General features: G+C 34.1%; 1 protein-coding gene across 2 annotated transcripts in view; it reads left to right on the forward strand.

The window, feature by feature from the left end:
- TMEM135 (transmembrane protein 135) overlaps positions 1–20,727 on the forward strand; it is a 247,977-nt gene that overhangs the window by 44,268 nt on the left and 182,982 nt on the right. For both annotated transcript variants that reach the window (XM_072794963.1, XM_072794962.1), the window contains one exon: positions 7,970–8,003. In XM_072794963.1, the coding sequence (XP_072651064.1) occupies positions 7,970–8,003 (34 nt within the window). The remainder of the gene's footprint in view (positions 1–7,969; positions 8,004–20,727) is intronic.

Below are 20,727 nucleotides of genomic sequence, written 5' to 3' on the forward strand. Positions count from 1 at the left end.
CTGAATAATATATATTCCACTGTCTGGATGCACCACAGGCTGCCCTACTGGAGGACATCTTGGTTATTTCCAAGTTTTGACAATTAGGAGTATCCATGCATGGGTTTTTGTGTAGCTATGTTTTCAGCCCCTTTGGGTAATTCCCAAGGGGTATGATTGCTGTATCATATGTTAAGAGTATGTTAAATTTCATAAGAAAACATCAAACGGTTAACCTAAGTGGCTATACAAGTTTGCATACCCTCCAGCAATGAATGAGAATTCCTGGGGGTCCACATTGTTGCCAGCATTTTGTGTTGTCAGTGTTCTGCATTCTGGCCATTCTAATAGGTGTGTGGTAAGATCTCATTGTTTTAATTTACATTTTCTTGATGGTATATGTTGTAGGGCATTTCTTAACGTGCTTTTTTATTTTAATCTGCAGATGTCTTTATAATGATTTTTTATAGACAACATATAGTTGGGTCGTGTTTTTTGATCAACTCTGACAGTCTCTGTGCGTTAATTGGTATAGTTAGACTATTGACATTCAAAGTAATTATTGAGGGCAGCCCCAGTGGTTTAGCAGTTTAGCGCTGCCTTTAGCCCTGGGTGTGATCCTGGATTGAGTCTCACGTCGGGCTCCCTGCATGGAGCCTGCTTCTCCCTCTGTCTGTCTGTCTGTCTCTCTCTCTCTGTGTCTCCATGAATAAATAAATAAAACTTTTAAAAAATGATTATGGATATATTTGGAATAATGTCTACTACATTCATTACTGTTTTCTCTTTGTTCCCTTGTTCTTTGTTTTGATTTGGTACTACTCTTATTCTGCTTTTTGTGGTTTTAACTGAACATTTTAGGTGGTTCCATTTTTCTCTTCTGTCTTAGTATATCAGTTATACTTTTTTTTTTAGCTTTTTTTTTTTTTAGTGATTGCCCTAGTTTTGTAATATACATTTACAAGTAATCCTAGTTTACTTTCAGTTAATACTATACCCCTTCATAGGTAGTGAATATACCTTAGGATAAGAATGTCATCCTAATTCCTTCTTCCTGTCCCTTATATCATTGCTGTCATTCACTTACATATAAGTATGCATGACACCCCCCTATATATATACAATAGCACATTCAATCAATTAGGTGGTTGCTTGTATTATATCATTACATTATTATTTTGCATGAACTGTTATCTGTTAGAACACTTAAGAATAAGAAAAACAAAAATTTTTATTTACCTTCATTTATTTTTACTTTAATGTTCTTTTCTTTATGTAGATGAGATTCTGACCTGTATTATTTTCTTTCTCTTTAGAGAACATTTAACATTTCTTGCAGAGCAGGTCCACTGGCAACAAATATTCTCAGTTTTTGTTTGGTAAAGTCTTTATGTGTCCTTCACTTTTGAAGGATGATTTCTCAGGGTACAGAATTCTAATTTGGTGCGGGTTTTTTCCTCTCAACACTAAATATTTCGCTCCACTCCCTTGTTTGCATGGTTTCTCAGAAGTTGGATACAATTATCTTTGTTCCTTTATAGGTAAGGTGTTCCTTTATAGGTAAGGTTCCTTTATTTTCCTCTGGCTTCTTTCTCAGTTTTTCTTTATGTTTGATTTTCTATAGGGTTAAAAAAAAATTTTTTTTTTACATTTGTTAAAAGATTTTATTTGTTTCAAAGAGAGAGAGAGAGCGCGAGCAAACACACACAAGCAGGGGGAGGGGAAGAGGGACAAGGAGACCTCCAGCTGAGCAGGGAGCCAGAGCTGGATGCAAATGCAGTGCTTGATCCCAGGACCCTGAGATTATTACCTGAGCCAAAGGCAGATACTTAACTGACTGAGCTACTCAGGAGCCCCTGATTTTCTATAGTTTTTTTTTTTTTTTTTTTTTTTAATTTTTTATTTATTTATGATAGTCACAGAGAGAGAGAGAGAGAGAGAGAGAGAGGCAGAGACACAGGCAGAGGGAGAAGCAGGCTCCACGCACTGGGAGCCCGACGTGGGATTCGATCCCGGGTCTCCAGGATCGCGCCCTGGGCCAAAGGCAGGCGCCAAACCGCTGCGCCACCCAGGGATCCCTGATTTTCTATAGTTTTAATAAAATATTCCTAGGTGTCACTTTTTGTTCTTGTTTTTGGCATTTATCCTGTTTGGTGTTTTCTGAGCTTTTTTGATTTGTGGTTCAGTGTTTGACATTAATTTAGGAAAATTCTCAGTCATGATTGTTTTAAATATTTCTTCTGTTCATTTTTCTCTTTTAGCTGTTCCCATTATGTGTATGTTATACCTTTTGTAGTTATTGCACACAGGCCTTGAATATTCTATATTGTTTTTTCTTTCCAGTCTTTGTTCTTTTTGTTTACAGTTTTCAAGGATTCTAGAAATATATCCTCTCGCTCAGAGCTTCTTTCCTCAGCTGTGACCAGTTTACTAGTGATTACATCAAAGGCATTCTTCATTTCTGCTGTAGTTCCTTTTCTTTGTGGTTCTTAGGATTTTCATCTCTGTTTATCTTGATCATCTGTTCCCATAGGCTATCAACTTTATCCAGTAGAGTTCTTAGCATATTAATCATTGCTTTAATTTTAAATTCCTGGTCTGATAATTCCAACATCTCTGCTGTGTCTCCTTATGATGCTTGCTCTGTCTCTTCAAATTGTGTTTTTTGCATTTTGATGTGCCTTGTAATTCTTTTTTAAGATTTTAATTTTTATTTATTCACGAGACACACACACACACACACACACACACACACACACACACACACACACAAACACACAGAGGCAGAGACACAGGCAGAGGGAGAAGCAGGCTCCATGCAGGGAGCTTGATGCGGGACTCGATCCAGGGAATCCAGCATCATGCCCTGGGCCGAAGGCAGGAGCTAAGCTGTGAGCTACCCAGGGATCCCCAGTTCATACTTTTTTAATAAAATCAGTAGTAGGGATCCCTGGGTGGCGCAGCGGTTTGGCGCCTGCCTTTGGCCCAGGGCGCGGTCCTGGAGACCCGGGATCGAATCCCACGTCGGGCTCCCGGTGCATGGAGCCTGCTTCTCCCTCTGCCTGTGTCTCTGCCTCTCTCTCTCTCTCTCTCTCACTGTGTGCCTATCATAAATAAATAAAAGTTTAAAAAAAAATAAATAAAATAAAATCAGTAGTAGATTGGAAGATGCAGAATATGGAAATGAGCAGTGTTTTATTTCTCCTTCTTCAAATTAGCAAGTAATGGTTGTTCTAATTAAATCTCTAAAACTTTATTTAATAGTGAAATCTTTACTCAGAGATTATAGATTTCATACTCAATTGTGTAATCAGTTTTTCCAAAGCATTTAATGAGGTAAGAACATATAGTGTAGTGATGCACATATACATGTATGTATAATGAACATATATAGATACAGAAGTATAAGTAGAGATCTAGCTATCTTCATACGTATGTCTTCATCTACACTGGTTTTACTTTCCTTCCTTCCTGCTGCTTTTTTTCTCCAACCCATCCATCCATCCATCCTTCCAACCATCCGTCTTTCCCAGTCTCCCTTTGCTCCTTTTACAGAATTAGGCATGCTGTGCCAGCTCGTTCCTGACACTTTGTAAGAGGGTAATTTACTTAAATCTTAATCATATCACTATGGGATTCTGAGAAAACTTTGAAGTTGTTTCCAGGGTTGCTTAAAAAATTTGTGCCACAAAGAACTGTGATCATAGTAACTCAGCAGGTAGCGTTGTAACATCTACTTTATCCTTAGGTGGGCTGTTAAGAACTAGTCTTCTCTTTCTTTTTCTAGGAAGTATTTTGTTTGTGGTTCAGAAAGTTGTTCTGATGGATTTTGTTTTGTAGAATTGCTATGGAATTTGCTTTGATATTTAGTATTAGTTTAGATAAGTTAAAATTGTGGGGTGCTCAAACATGGGCATGGATTTAAATATCAAAAATTGCATATTTATTCTAAGCATATTCATGGGTTGAATTGGTAAATTATACTGTTGTGTTTATGAAACTTCCAGGCAGATGTGACCAAAATGAATGAACTCTGATATGTGAATAAAATACCATGAATTTGGTTTTATAAGTTCTTGACATCTTCATGTTTCAGTATTTTGTTCTCATCACAGGAAAAAAATTTAAATTACCTCATAGTCTTCTGAAAAGTTTACTCTGTATTATCTGCTGTATATAATAGTTTATGATAGTAAACTCTTGCTCTTACTTTATCTGTTCCTGAACTTTAAGGCAGTAGTTTTATAGTGTTCTTAGACATTCTGGCAGATGAATATTTATTCCATTATGAAAGACTTTCTGAGATGATTAAATAGCATCTCTTAGTAAGCCATTACAGTTGATAGGAACTTCCACTTTTTCTTTAATTTGTAATCCCCCCTTTTCATAGAATACCAAAAACGTATATTTTTGTACAATATATATATTTATAAGAGAGAAAGAGGACGTGGGGGAGAAAGGGAGGGAGAAAGAATATATAAACATTTAGAATTTAAATATATAAACATTTAAGTTATACCATGCCTGCTATACTCTCTAATAACCTTAGTTATGAAATATGGTATATACAATATCATTCAACAGTTTCAGAATGTTAGCCAAAGAATATATCTACTAAGGTTTCCAGAAAAAGAAAAAGACCATTACTGTCCATCTAATCAGATACAATAATGTTGTTAGAAGATAATGAAATTTAGACTTTCAGCAGACTGTGAGGATACCTTTTAATCTCCCGAAGTGTCAGGAAAATTTAATAATTTTAATGTTTTCCTTTGGGAAGAATGATACTCTTATTACATAGAGTGCTTAAACAGTGGTTCTTACTACTTTTTAAAGTAGTACCCCTTGCTGTGCACACCCCCTTAAATTTTGCCTGCAAGTTGAAGAACTTCACCCCTTCTTGTATCCAAAAAAAAGGAAAAAGTGTATTTGCGATTCACTGAGCTCCACCCATCTCCCTATCCAGTGATTTCCAAAAGAACCCGAGTATTTGTGTATCATCATCTCCTGTGACCTTTAAAAAGTTATTCTTCTTGGCCCTAGTCCTTCTTAGTTTAGCCTGGGCCACCTTTTGTTCTTACTGGCACCTCTCCTTCCCCATCACTATTGTCATCTGGTGTCCAGGGAGAATTTATTCCACTAAGAAGGGAGCAACCTGTTTGTCTTCAGATCTTGGCTAGAATATAGTCAAATGATAAATAATAAAATGGCATTTGATTGAGTTACCGGTTTCTTGTGATACAGAACATATCTGGAGAAGTGGTAAACTAAATCAATATTCTGATATTCTGCACCTCCCAAATTGACATTAGAGCTGAAGTTGAAGACACCACACCAGGGAAACCTACAAAAAGAGTCTGCTGTATAATACAGCATATTGTGTTCTTCACAGATACTGTCTTTTAATTCGTGAGGCTATTAGTTCTGGGTTGGAATTCAGGTAAAGCTAGGAAAGAGGCGTTCTTCCTCATTATTTAAGAACAATAATTTGAAACTTGAGACCAGGATAGGTTGTAATTTAATAACAATACATCCTCTGCTTTTTCTCAGTAGTAAGAGTATGTCAGGGCTTTACTCATTCTTGAAGCGCAGAAGCCCGTTAGGTTACTGTATTAAACAAGTCATTGCAGAATTTAAAGGTAAGTTAGTAATAGACAGTTTTTCTGCCATAGAAGCAGTATTTTGGAAAGAACATGAAACTGACTCCTAACTCCTACTTGTCTTTGTGATATTTGTATTTGTAAGGAAACCACTTTTCTGTTTCTTGGTTTTTAGTAAAGGATAATAGTATCTACATTACACATCACAGGACTATTGAGGATAAAATCTGATTTCAAATATTTATAATACCTTGTAGATTGTTTTATGCAAATGTAAATAATCTAATCACATCTTTGTTGGCTAATAAATTGCTATCACTAATTTTCCCTCCTGTCTAATGGCTATCTTTTGTGATTATGTTTCTGTATGTCTCTAATATATTCCTTTTTATAGGGCTGGGTTCCTAGTAACACTTTGTCTAGTAATTCAATATTTATTTAATGCCTATTAGATACCAGATACTATTGGGGGTATGTGAAAATGTGAAGGTAAACAAAATAATCTTTGGTAGTTAAAGATAAACAGTTACATTATCAGGTAGATAATTTGTTGAATTTTAGAGATGGAAATAGATTAGTGGAACAAATACAGTAGTTCACTTCATAAGGAAATGTATCATTGGGTACTACCACTGAAATTGCAGAGACACTTTTGGTTTTGTAATTAAGTGTATTGTTTTCTTTCTTCATACCAGCTTTTGGTAAGAATAGGTATCACTTAAGAAGGATTTAACTTTCTTTGTATGTGTGACTCTTGGATACAGATATTACTCTAACTTTTCTATAACTTACTTAAAATAAGTACTATTAGAGCATTGATTTAGAATTTGGTAGGAATTAATAAGATCGGTAAAGATTAGTTAAGAACAATTTCAATTCATTTATACAAATCATAGACAAGAAAGCTAAAAGATCATCTTATTAGTGATTTTTAAAATCTTTTTTAGATGAGCAATAGAATTTTCTTGTTTTGCTGGGAACATTAGGACCTGCTGAGCAGGGTCATTGCCTGCGGGCTTTGGTTCCATGGGTTTGTCTAGACCTCCTTCCCCTCTTCAACCAGAGTAGGTCCAATGTTATGTTTATATGTTGGTGATAAATGTATGTTTTTTTCCTTTAATTGTTTTTTATGTTTAAAGATGTAAGTTAGGTAACCAGTCTTGTTCCCTCATTCTTATGACAAAATTAAATTACAGAGAACCAGAGAATTAAAGTTAAATGAAACCCTGATTTTCAAACTTTAGTTGTTCAGTTAAATCATACTGCCTCCATGTGGCTTTAATGATATTAGAAATTTATTAAGCCATTTTAAATAGTGAACAATCAAGATTATGTGTGACTGGATTTTGACTTCAAGATTTTATTGACAATGTTAATGTTAAGACTGTGGCATGCAATTTAAATGAACTTGATTTGATATTGGTACTTGTTTTATTTACAGTTTTTTTTAAGTACTAAAAATGTTCAATGTTGAAACTCCAAATAAGTTTTTATAATTTTCAGTTTATTTTGACTCTGCCCTTAAACTCTTAAAACATTAAAGACCTCTTTCCTAAAGAATGGGTTGTGCTTCATTCATGGTCTTACATGCAGTATAAGTTAAATAAAGTGATTACGGGCATAAAATTATCCTTTGAGTTTCTACCTTAATTCTCACTTAATAAGTTTGATTAATTTGCAATTTTTCTGTAAAGTGAATGTTTATTGAACTTTCATTTGTCCTTTGGCATTAGAAAATTCACTTAGTGCCTAACTTCTCACTTAACAATGAAATTACAACCAAGGTGATTTAGTATGATTTGTAAGGACATCTAATGAACTGTTGTGTTATGTGTGAAATAAATAGAAGACCTGATTTTTTTGCAATTAAATGTGCATTGTTTTGGCCTTGACATTTTGACAAGATGAATTCTTTAGATTTTTTAAATTAAATATAGAATTCTCTAGTGTAAATGTAGACCAATAGCAAATTATACTCCTCTTCCTCTGAATATATAACAATAAGAAAATAGTAATTTTTAAAGTAAAGCTATAATGGACACGTGACATTATAATATTCTCAAGCGTACAACATAATCATTCGTTAATGGTATATATTATGAAATGATCACTACAGTAATCTTAGTTAACAATTACAAGGCAATAGTAATTTTGCATGGTTTTAATTAATGACCACTAAATAGAATGTTTAATGACCACTGAACAGAATGACTTGTGGAATCTATTTAGATCCAGTTGTTAAGGTACTGAAAACTTAGTTCAGTGTAATCTGCCATTTTTCTCAACTACTCCTGATAATTGTTTTGATTTCTAAAAAAATGATAAAGTGATTAGTAAATCAAATTGATTATTAATCTCACTCTGTCTCTTTTTTTAAAAATTATTTGCAGGAGAGGGCTGCTCACAATTTATATGGCCAATTTGGTAAGTAATTCCTTTTTGTTGTTGTTGCTTTTGAAGTTTTCCTGTGGGCTTTTTTATCTTTCTTTTTAAAATCAAGTTCCCTTAAAAAAAAAAAAAAAAAAAAGAAAGGAAAGCTACTTAAATTTCAGAATATCTTGTGTCTGTTTTGAAGGATAGTCTTAAATATTTAAAAGAACCTTGTTGCCATCTAGTTTATTCCTGTCGTATATAACTTAGTTCCATTTGTTTCAGGAGGAATAAGGGCACATTGCCTTGCTTCTATTGCCATTTCTTATAGGAAAATGATTTAAGGATGAGCTTTTGTGATGTCGTTATTCTTGAACATCAAAACAGCATTGATCCTATCTCCAAATACTGAGTATATTTAGTAACATATTAGCTGGGCTTCTAAATTACTAAGTTTATAGGAATGAAATCTATGGTAATATATAATGGTAAATATATAATATGGTAAATATATAATCAAGATTATATAATTATATAATTTTCAATTCCAAGTTCATTATTTAAAAATGTATTTATATGAAAATCTTTGAAAGTTGATAAGCAACATTAAAAAATTCAACTAAAAAAATTATTAGTCTTGAATTTTCTGACAAGGGAATAGAGTTCAGAATGCTACTTAGAGTGCTACTTATAGCAACTCATTTCAATTATAAAATATTTAATTTTTGCTCTGCTTTTAACCATATGTCCGTTACTGTGCTATCTGCTGATACATAAGATGGAGGTAGTACTTATACTTACAGAGTTTGCTGCTAGTGAAGAAGTCACAGTAGAAATAATAATGCTTGAAAGGGACTAGAATATAAATTATAGCATGCTGTGAGAATCATGATAGAGTATCAAACTATTCTGGGTGCTGCTCTTCGTTCTCATTTTTCAAAAAACTTAAAAATATTTCTGCATACTAGAATGGATTTGAGTTTTAATGTTTTTTTCTTTTCCCCTTTAACCATGCACATGCTTTTCTATACTACCATATGGTGTATACTTTAATATCCAAATACTATCTGTATTTATATGCTTATCTTTAAATTCTAAGTCGAGTTTCACAACCTTTTTTTGGTGTGTTGCCTGGTTAGATTAATTCCTGGAGAGATGATCTTTGACTTTGTTTGCTATAATCAATGTTGGAGATTGCCCTTAAAATATTGTATTTTTTAAGAATAAGCCTTTATTGAAGGAATCATATACATATCCAATGCAGCTGTAAGAAATAATAGAGGGATCTCATATACACTCTACTCAGTTTCCTCTAGCAGTAAGATCTTATAAAACTATAGTAGTAACAAAATTATGTTGATATTTACTGTAGTCAAGACGAAGAACCTTTCTTTCCTTTACAACAAGAATCAAAACTTAATTTTGATCTTTTATTAAGGATTTTTTAAAATCATTAACTGCAAAATTTTAATGAGATCAAAGGCCTTTTAAACATAGATTTTGACTATGTTGAAAGGAAAGTGAATTTGTACATAATATATTCTGGATACCAGTGGTAATCTAGTAAGCTTAATTCTCTTTATCTAAACAGAGCCTTTTATTTATACTATTACTATACAAGTACTTCTGTAATAGGAGAGTAGTTGGTGCAGAGTAGGTAAAGATTTAAATATTTTCAGAGAGACCGAGTTTAGTCTTAAGAAATAACTTCTGTAACTTGATTAGTATTGCTTACTAGACTAAGTTAAAATTGTTGGTTTATAGTATCAACAACAATATTTCTAAATGTTAGGAGGTTTTATTTCAAAATTATTTATTGTATTTAGGTATCGTATTTCTGATTTAGAAATTACAGAAAAGCAGAAAAAAGAAAGTAAAAAACATCTGTAATTTTACCATGTAGTCATTATTATCATTTTAGTGTTTCTTATTCCCTTCACTTTTCAGTGTACATACATAAAGACACAACATAGATGCAAATTCACACTACATTTTATATACCCTTGTTTAAAAATTGGGGACATATTCGTGACTATGCTGTCTAGTTTTTATTGCTCATGATATTAAAAATTATTTTTTGGAGGTTATGCTTCTACCTTTCTACTTCTTGTTATATCTTCGTAATTGTGGGTTGGTTTCATACATATACATATATACACACAGTCCCCCTCCCCCCCCCCAAATGTTGGGAGACAATGAAATAAGAACTCTTTGATCAATAATAATGTCATCTTGTTATTTTTGGCTGTGATAGTTACCCATTTCTTAGTTATTTTGATCAGAAAATTTCAAAGGCATTAACATGCCTTTGAAAGGAGTTACAAGATAGAATATGCAGAACTGGTTTCATATTATCTTTATTATTTTTGTCTTTATTTTTATTAATAAATATTTGTTGCATGCACTGTGCTTTGCTAGGTATTGGGACACAAATGATAAACTATCATTCTGTCCTAGAAATGAATGTAATTGAGGGTACAGGTATCCTTAGATCTGGATTTAAAATAAAGAGGTAATTAATAGTCCAAGATAGTGCATTCATGTCCACTATGTGATAAGCCAATACAGTCCTTAGAACCTTAGGAAAGAGGGATCCCTGGGTGGCGCAGCAGTTTGGCGCCTGCCTTTGGCCCAGGGCGCGATCCTAGAGACCCGGGATCGAATCCCACGTCGGGCTCCCGGTGCATGGAGCCTGCTTCTCCCTCTGCCTGTGTCTCTGCCTCTCTCTCTCTCTCAGTGACTATCATAAATAAAAAAAAAAAAAAAAAAAGAAAAGCATTAAAAAAAAAAGAACCTTAGGAAAGAAAGTTAGCTTTGGGCAGAAGCAATCAGAAGGTTTCATAAATTACATGGGACTTGAACCTTGAAGCAAGGAGGGGACTCAGAGGTAGCTCCATCTTAGAGACATGTCACTGGTGACCACAGGACAAAATTCTTGCCTTTCCAAGAATTGGCAAGTTGGGGTCAAGGTTTACAAACAAACAAAAAAAAGGATAAGAACCATTGAACATCTACTGTGTTAGACACTGTGAGTGAAATTGTAGTCATTAAAATAAGCAAGGCATATAATTTCTGCTTCTAGGGGACCTTCTACTTTACTGGGGAGAGAAGTATGTAAACCAATGGAAATAAACTTCATCTCTGTTTTTTTTTTACTGATAGTTGTCTCAAAACAGAAAACAGTATAGTGTTTGTACTATGCAATTCTGAGTATACATTTTGCTAGTTGTGTTTGTGTTAGAGTTGTTGGGAACAGGTGGAGAGCAACATACTCTAAATAAAGGGCAGCTCTATTAGTGCTTTTGTTATTATCAAAAGATCTTTTCTGGTCTCCCTTATAGTTACTCTTATTACTCATGATAATCTGTCAGTAAGCCCTGGCAAGTCTCAGTATTAGATCAGTGGTTTATAGCCTTAATGATTAACTAGCAGTTTTAATAATTATAAACTTAAGGCAATTGAACTACTACCTTTCTGGAAATGTTTTCTTGTTATGTGTTTGCTAGCATATTTTGGAAGGAAAAGTGTACAATTTAAAAAATAGTATAGGTTTTTAACTTTTTAGAATTAATAGAGAATTAGTTGTCAAAGGGCAAAATATATAAAAGGTATAGACAAAGTATAAAATGAGGAATTAAATGTTTTCTCTGGCTTCTGCCCACGATATGGCTCTGAAATGATGGGAATGTTTTCTTGGGGCTAATATACTAGAACCAATTACCTACAAGAATGCCAGCTGCTTAGATTCAACTTTGTCACAGTCTTATTGAAAAGAGAAGATACAAAATTTTGCATTGATATGATTTGCCTTTATTATGTTTGTTGTGGCAATGACAGGGTCCCAGTCTTTCAAAATTCATCATATTCTACTAGCAATTATTTAAAATGTGATGTTAAGTGTAGTTCATTTATGTTTAGTTTAATTAAAAGTCATTACATCTAAAAATCTATATAGGTTCCTTTGAAAACTTTTTTCAGCAATTTCATTTATGCAACCGAGCATTCAACAATGCATGTGTTTTAAAATCGTAAATATATATTTAGTAGGCCTGCTTCTAGCATTTGTGTTTTAATTTTAAACATGCAGTGTCTTTGATTAAAACATCTGTATTTGATTTTTTAAACATAAGGTTTGAAAATGTTGATTCATATGTTTTCTTATAAGGCCACTGCAATTTAATTATATTTAGCAGCTATTTAATACGTATCAGTACTGTGCTAGGCATATAAGAATACAAAAGAAATACGAAATGGATTGTAAACTAGTTGGAGAAATTTGACAGATGAACTTGAAAGAAATAAACTGAAAATATTTTATTCAAAAAACATTTATAAACACCCTTTCTCAAATTGCTCCTCTAAGCCTTCCCTCTGCAACATAGGACATCAACAATCCATCCAGTTCTCAGGCCAGAAACTTAGAGTTTTCTACTCTTTTCTTCTCTATACTCTTAGTTCAGCCCATTAGGAAATCTTATTCTACTTCTAAGGTATATTCTGGATCTTACAGTGACTTACTACCTCCATGATTTTAACCGTAGTCTGAGCCCTAACATTTCTTGCCTGAGCTACTTTAATAGCCTCACTGTTTTACATCTTTCTGCTCTTGTCTTCCTGTAGTCTGTCTTCCACATCAGTAGTCAGCCATTGGAAATACAGATTACAGCATGTTGATCTGCTTGAGACATGGAAAAACCTTCCCTTTCCACTATATACCAAATAAAATTCAAATGCCTTACCGTGGCTTCAAGTTCTGACTTCTACTTTTTCTTCTCATTCTTTCCACTGGCTTTTTTTCCTGTCTAACACTTGAAACTTGTTTTTTTATAGACTTAGCATTTTCTTTTCTTTTCTTTTCTTTTCTTTTCTTTTCTTTTCTTTTCTTTTCCTTTTCCTTTTCCTTTTCCTTTTCCTTTTCCTTTTTTCTTTTCTTTTCTTTCTTTTCTTTTCTTTCTTTTCTTTCCTTTTCTTTTCTTTTCTTTTCTTTTCTTTTCTTTCTTTTCTTTTTTTAAAAGATTTTATTTATTTATTCATGAGAGACACAGAGAGAGGCAGAGACATAGGCAGACTCCCTGTGGGGAGCCCTATGCGGGACTGGATCACAAGGCCCTGGGATCACGACCTGAGCGAAAAGCAGATGCTCAACCACTGAGCCACCCAGGTGCCTCAGGATTTGATTTTCTTTTTGCTTGGAAATCTGTTTCCCCAAATTTCTTGGCTAGCATCTCCTTCTTATATAGTTGACTCATTGTCACCTGCTGAGAGAGCCCTTTCTTATTATCAGAGTTAAACAATTTACCCTTTTCTCTCTATTCTCTAACTCATAATCCTGTCTTTTGTCCTCTAACTGGTAATCCTTTTTTTTTTTTGTGTGGCATTTATAAATACTGAAATTGTTTTGTTGTTTTTTTCCTCCTCACTGTGTGTAAGCTGCTTAAGGGCAAGGACAGGCTCTTACTTGTTCACTGACGTGTCTCTAGTACCTACAAATTGTGCTTATTAGCATATAGTATATGCTCAATAAATAATTTTTTTTTTTTAGATTTATTTATTTATTCATTCAGAGAGAGCGAAGAGAGAGGCAGAGACACAGGCAGAGGGAGAAGCAGGCTCCATGCAGGAAGCCCGATGTGGGACTCGATCCTGGGTCTCCAGGATCACACCCCGGGCTGCAGGCAGCGCTAAACCGCTGTGCCACCTGGGCTGCCCTCAATAAATAATTATTGAATGAATGTATATTGGGAGCAAGTACTATTAAAAATGGCAAAGATGAAAGAGAATGATCTTTATATCTCTTCTTATTTTGTCCTTCCATTAGCCCTAAGACCCTCCTTTAAGCCAACCAAATGATCTCATTTTCCTACAGGAAATAAACCGAGGAGTAAGTGGATCTGTCCTTAGCTGAATTCCTGAACTAGTACATTCTTCTGTTGGAATCCTTCTTAGAAGTACCAGAATTAGGGGTGATACCTCTTCTGGTTCTGACTCTGATTCTTTGAATTAAATCGAGGAGTGTATTTCTGGTACCTACAATAACATTAGGCAACATTGAACTCTTACTTTAATTTGTAGAAGGTGAGATACTTTGTTATTTGAGAAGAGGTTCCTTATAGTTGCCATCACTTTCTTGGTTACAAAGGTAGAATAGAGGGGGATTTTCCTGGAGACTATAGCCAACCTTGTGAGCACAAAAAGGGGCATTATTAATGACGCTCTCTTATTTTCTTTTATTGGATAATTTAAAACTATATTTTCAAGATATATCTGTATTGTTGTATTTACTTGACACCATATTTTCAAAACCTATGTGTGTTGTTTTATGTACTTCCAATGCATTGCTTCTGACTGCTGCATGGTATGTCAGAATATTCATCCTCTATGTATGTTCTATAATAGTTTTTTGAAGATATAAATCATATACCATAAAATTTACCCCTTTAAACTTTACAATCCAATGATTTTTAGTATGTTCACGAAATGTGTATTTATGGTCACTATTTAATTTTAGAATATTTCAGACACTACATTTTACTTGTTCATTCTTCTAGCAGTGGATATCCACATTGCTTCCAACTCCTCAACATCTCAGTGTGGTGATGAACATCTTTGTACATGACTGTTTTGTGGATTTTTCTGGTTGTGCATGGATATAATTTAAGAATATGGATTTTTAGGTCATGTACTTCCTGATAAAGGGACAGAATGGCTTAGAATGTGAGAAATACCATTATTCTAGTAGTTCATTTGGAGGTAGAATTCTTGTTACTTTAGGAGAGAGCTTTGTCTTGTGCTTTTTTGTCTTATTTTTCTATTTGAGTACTTTGATTAATTATCTTAGGGATTTTACTGTTGGAGGTTGAACTTTGAAACTATTAGGGACTTTGCTATAAATGGCTGGGAGTACTACTTCAAGGTCACTTAGATCAAAAGAGAAAAGAGTGTATTTCTCTTTGGGTATGCCTGTCATCATAACTAGTCTTCATACAGCTTTGTTTTTTATTTGCTTGGTAAACATAATATAAAATATATACGATAAAATTGAAAGAGACAAATGCAAAGGAAAACTAATAAAAATAAGTAAATAAATCTAAAAGGGACAAAGGAAACCAATATATAAGAAAGGAAAATGCAAAATACAAAAACAACCCGTATAATAATCATTTGGCTTTCACTGACCTGTGAAGGGGGATATAGCTCCTCTTTGCTACTGGGTAGGCATGGTTTTAGCTGACATCCCCAGGTTGGGGTAGGGGAGTGAAGGCCTAGTTATCAGCTGGTGGGGATGAAAGTTTTGGTGTTTGGTACTCTCTGACTGTACTTGGTATTGGTATTCTCTCACTTGATACTTGGTATTCTCTGACTCTTCCTTATTGGGCGGGGGTGGGGGTAGAGTACCTTGTTAAAGCTTTATGAAGGTGGTTATTTGGTCATTGCCGTTGGGCCACAGGATTTTGTTTTTGTTTTTTTTTTTTGTTTTCTTTTTTGTGGTGTTTGGTGGGAGTAGAGTGGTTAGTGTCCAAAAGTTTGTGTTTTGATAGGCTGCCCTTTTCTTGATTCTTTAGCAAGACAGAGTAGATTTTTTTTGTCTGTGCATGTTAGCATTTCTAGCTTGTCAGGCCTCTTCAGCTCCAAGAGTGAGATAATTAAGGCAAAAAGAAAATGTAGGTACTCACTACTATGTTATCCTTTGAATTGTAAGATCTATAGATGATCTGTTCTCTTCTTTTCAATTTTCAGTCTTTAATGTTTGTATCTAATGTCCAGGGTTTTTAGTTGTAATTAGTGGGAAGAATAAGGAAAAGGCATATACCTAATCTTTCCAGAAGCAGAAGTCCTTCTTCATATTTTTCTTTGGTAGTTAGAAATAATCAAGCACTTAAGAAAACAAGGCACCAAGATCAAGATCTGGCAGAAATAATAAACAACAAAACAGACCTGCAGAGACTATGTGTATTGGGATTATCTGAAAATGTTATAAAACTTGTGTTTACTATGTTTAAAATAAAAGATGATTTCTGATGCAGGCTCAATCGGAGTAACGGGGAACATATTTATTTACTCTTCTGCCTGAAACAACAAAAAAAGTGAAAAAAGAAACAACAGTTTCCAAAATATTGTACATTAAGCAGTGAAGAACAGTGACCCCTGAAGGATTGAAACCTGCAAGATGAGCCCTGTGATTGCTTTGGCTTACTACCTGGAAAGCATTTCTAGGCCATGAAGAAGGGATGTAAAACAGGCATAGCCTAACTGTGTCCCAGAGTTGACAAGATATAGCCAAGAGTCCAAGGAGACAAAGTGGCCACAGTTTGCAGGAGGAGAGGTGAGAGGTAGAGGGCTCCAGAGATATGCAGAGGATCCCAGCAAATAGGTGAGTTCTGATTGGTGCATGCATGTGAGGAATCTACTGAAGTTGGGGAAAAAACCAGCCAAACTCATTAGAGGGTAAAAGAAAATCCTCTGGAATCAGACAGGGCTAGAAATGGTTATTGTTCCCACCATTAAAGGTGGAGAATTTGATAATTTGCAAGGCATTGTGAAGAGTTAGAAGCATTAGAAGTCATTGAAGCATTAAAAGGATTTTACCTCAGGGTGGGGCAAAATTAGTCCTAGAGTAAATACTGCTCTGGGCCTGTCTACAACAATAACACCACCACCACCACCACCACCACAAACAAGACAAGAAAGAATCGGGCAGCCCCGGTGGCGCAGCGCTTTAGCGCCGCCTGCAGCCCAGGGCGTGATCCTGGAGACCCTGGATCGAGTCCCACGTTGGGCTCTCTGCATGGAGCCTGCTTCTCCCTCTGCCTGTGTCTCTGCCTCTCTCTCTCTCTGTGTCTCTATGAATAAATAAGTAAAATCTTAAAAAAAAAAAAAAAGACAAGAAAGAATCTATTTCCAAATGACTGTATCCCAAAATAAATTTAAGGAAAATTATGGGAAAACAAAAATAGACAATAATTAAGGTAAAAACCACAATGTCTAGCATAAATGAAAAATTAGCAGGCATGATAAGAATTAGGGAAATGTCCAATAATGATGAGAGAAATCAGTAATTTGAAACCAACTCAGAAGTGATACCTATTGTACAATTAATAGACAAGGACATCAAAACACTAGTTATTATTATATTCCATATAATCAAGAGGCTAGGAGAAATACTGAACATGTTAAGCAGATATGGAAGATATAAAAAAAGATCCAAATTAAACTTCTAGAGATGAAAGCTGTAACATCTGAGATGAAAAATTCACAGAATAGGATTAATGGCATATCAGACCTTGCAGAAAAGATTAGTGAACCTGAAGGGATAGCAATAAAACTATCCAAAAGAAACACCAAGAGAAAGTAAGAAATATGAACAGAGTATTAGTGATTTAGTAGGACAATTTGAATTGGCCCAAAATGCATACAAAAGTCTCTGAAAGAGAGAGGGAGGGAAGGTCAGTAAAAGTATTTGGAGAAATAATGGATGAAAGTGTCTCGTATTTGATGAAAACTAAACCATCATATTCAAGAAGCCTAATGAAACTCAAGCATCTGGGAACAGGAAGGAAACTAATCATAGTCAGCTAACCCAGTGATAGAGAAAAATATTGAAAGCATCCAAAGAAAAGAGAAACATTTTATACGGAGGAACAGAGATGATGACAGCAAATCTCTCATTGGGAGATGTTGCTTAATTCTCTTCTGGTCAAGAAGTATTCAGGAAGATGGTAACATTTGGAAATCTAGGTCTTATATACACAAAGACATGAAGATCACTGGAAATGGTAACTACATGGGTGAATATAAAACATACTTTTCATATATATATATCTTTAAAAGTATAATTATAAAAATAACAACAATGTAGGTTGTCAGGGTTATAGCATATGCAAAAGTAAAGTATAGCAACAGTAGTGAAACATTCAAGAAGAAAGAATGAAAGTGCAATGTAAGATTTTTATGCTATTTGGGTTATAATAGTCCTAAACATTTATGTGCCTAATAAGAAGTATTCAAAATAAATAAAGCAGAAATTGACACGGACAGAACTGCTATGAGAAATACACAAATTCACAATTATATTTGGAGCTTAACAACATTCTTCTCTTAATAATTGATAGTGTCAAAAGAAAATTAAGGATATAGAAGCCTTAAATAACACTATTAACTAACTTGATGTAGTTGACATTTTTAGAATTCTCTATCCAACAACAGAATGCACATTATTTTCAAGGGCCATTGAGATTGACCGTATTCTAGACTACAGAACAAGTCTCCAAGGATTCAAGTTATACAATTTGTTGTTTGGCCACAGTGTAATTACATTTAAAACAGTAAAAGATACTAGAAAAATCTCCAAATATTTAGAAAGAAAGGTGCTTCAGAAGATATCAGAAGAGAAACTAGAAAGTATTTTAATCTGAACAAAAAAGCAAGCAACATATCAAAATTTGTAGCATATATTTACTGCCTCCTAAGAGGGAATTTATAGCACTAAATGTTTATAAAAAGAGGAAAGGTCTTAAATAATTGACTTCAGTTTGTATTTTAAGAAACTAGAAAAGGAAGAGTAGTTAAGCCCAAAGAAAGCAGGAGTAAGGGAATAATAAATTAGTGTGGAAATAAGTTTTTCTATGAAAACCAAAGAAAAAACTAAATACACCCAAAGCCAGTTCTTTGAAAAATGAATAAAATTGATAAATCTCTAGCCAGACTGATCAGAAAAAGAAGAGAGAATATACAAATTACTAATACCAGGAATGAGAGAAGTGATATCAACATACAGTATATAGGTATTAAAAGTTCACTACTATTGATAATTTGAGCAAGTTTAAGTCCATATATTTTATTTGACAACTTAGATGAAATGGTTACATTTCTTGAAAGATACAAACCATAAGAATTCACTCAAGAAGAAATAGATAACATGATCATCCATTTATTAAAGAAATTGGATTTGTAGTTAGAAACCATTTCCCAAAGAAAATGCTAGGCCTTGATAGCTTTGCTGGTGAGGTCTACTAAAATATTTAAAGGAGAAATAATGCCAGTTTTACTCAAACTGAAACTCCCTAGCCTTGACTCCTATGTAGCACCATCACTTGTGCTGGAACAGTGCTACTTTGGGAACACTTGGCATTCTTCAAACACCCTCAGACACCATTCTGATGTGGGAGTAAAAACAGAGCACTGAAATAGGGTTGAATGGGACTCCAGGTATCAGAAAGTTGAAGAGAAGTGATTACCTCCATAATCATTCAACATAATTATGTTGAGGCCAACATATTTAATTCTTTTTGAGTTGAAGTATAGTTGACATATAATGCTAAATTATTTTCAAGTGTACAACATAGTGATTTAACATTATGAAATGCTCACTATGATTAATTATATTACAGTATTATTGACTATATTCCCTATGCTGTTTTTTTTTTTTTCATCCCTGTGACTTACTTATTTTATAACTGGAATTTTGTAACTCTTAATTTTTCACCTATTTTGCCTATCCTTTCCCTTAGGCAACAATCAATTTGTTCTCTATAAGTCTGCGTCTCTTTTTGTTGTTTGTTCATTTGTTTTGATTTTGAGAGTCTACATGTAAGTGAAATATGGTTCTTATCTTTTTCTGTCTGGCTTATTTCACTTAGCATAATCCTCTAGATGCATCCATATTGACACAAATGGCAAGATTTCATTCGTTTTTTTATGGCTTGAGTAATATTCCATTGTGTATGTATTCCACGCCTTCTTTATCCACTTAATCTATCAGTGAACACTTTAGTTGCTTCCATATCATGGCTGTTGTAAATAACATTGCAATAGACAGAGGTGCATGTATCTTTTCAAATTAGTATTTTCATTTTCTTCTAGGAAATACTCAGAAGTGGGATTAATGGATTATATGGTGTTTCTGTTTTTAGTTTCTTGAAGACCTCCATACTGTTTTTCAGGGTGGCTACATTGATTTACTTTCTTACTAACAGTACACAGGGGTTTTCTTTTCTCTATATCATTGCTGACACTTGCTACTTATCTTTTTGATTTGAGTCATTCTGACTAATATGAGGTGAGATCTTATTGTGGTTATGATTTGCATTTCTCTAATGATTAGAGATGTTGAGCATCTTTCATGTGTCTCATGGCCATTGGTATGTCTTCTTTGGAGAAATGCCTATTCAGGTCCTCTGCACATTTTAAAACTAGATTATTATTGTTATTTTTTGGTGTTGAGTTATGTGAGTTCTTTATATGTGTTGGGTGTTAACCCCTTTTGGATATATTATTAGCAGATATCTTCTATTCAGTAGGATGCCTTTTCATTTTGTTAATGGTTTCCTTCACTGTGCAAAAGCTTTTTATTTTGGTATAATCCCAGTTGTTTATTTTGCTTTTGTGCCCTTTGGCTGAGTAAACAGATCAGAAAAATATTCCGAAGGTTGGTGTCCAAGAGATTATTGCCTATGTTTTCTTTTAGGGATTTTATGGCTTTGGGTCTTACTTTTAGGGTTTTATTCCGTTTGAGTTTATTTTTGTGTATAAGGAAATGGTCCCGTTTCATTCTTTTGCATGTAGCTTTTCAATTTTCCCAACACTGTTTATGGAAGATACTGTCTTTTCCCCATTATATATTCTTGCCTCCTTTGTCATGGATTAATTCACCATATATGTGTGAGTTTCTTGGCTCTCAGTTCTCTTCTGTTGATCTATGTGTCTTCTTTTGTGCCAGTACCATACTGTTGTGATTACTCTAGGTTTGTAGTATATCTTGAAACCTAGGATTGTGATAACT

This window comes from Canis lupus, chromosome 23, assembly GCF_048164855.1.
Source record: "Canis lupus baileyi chromosome 23, mCanLup2.hap1, whole genome shotgun sequence".
Classification (NCBI taxonomy): Eukaryota; Metazoa; Chordata; class Mammalia; order Carnivora; family Canidae; genus Canis; species Canis lupus.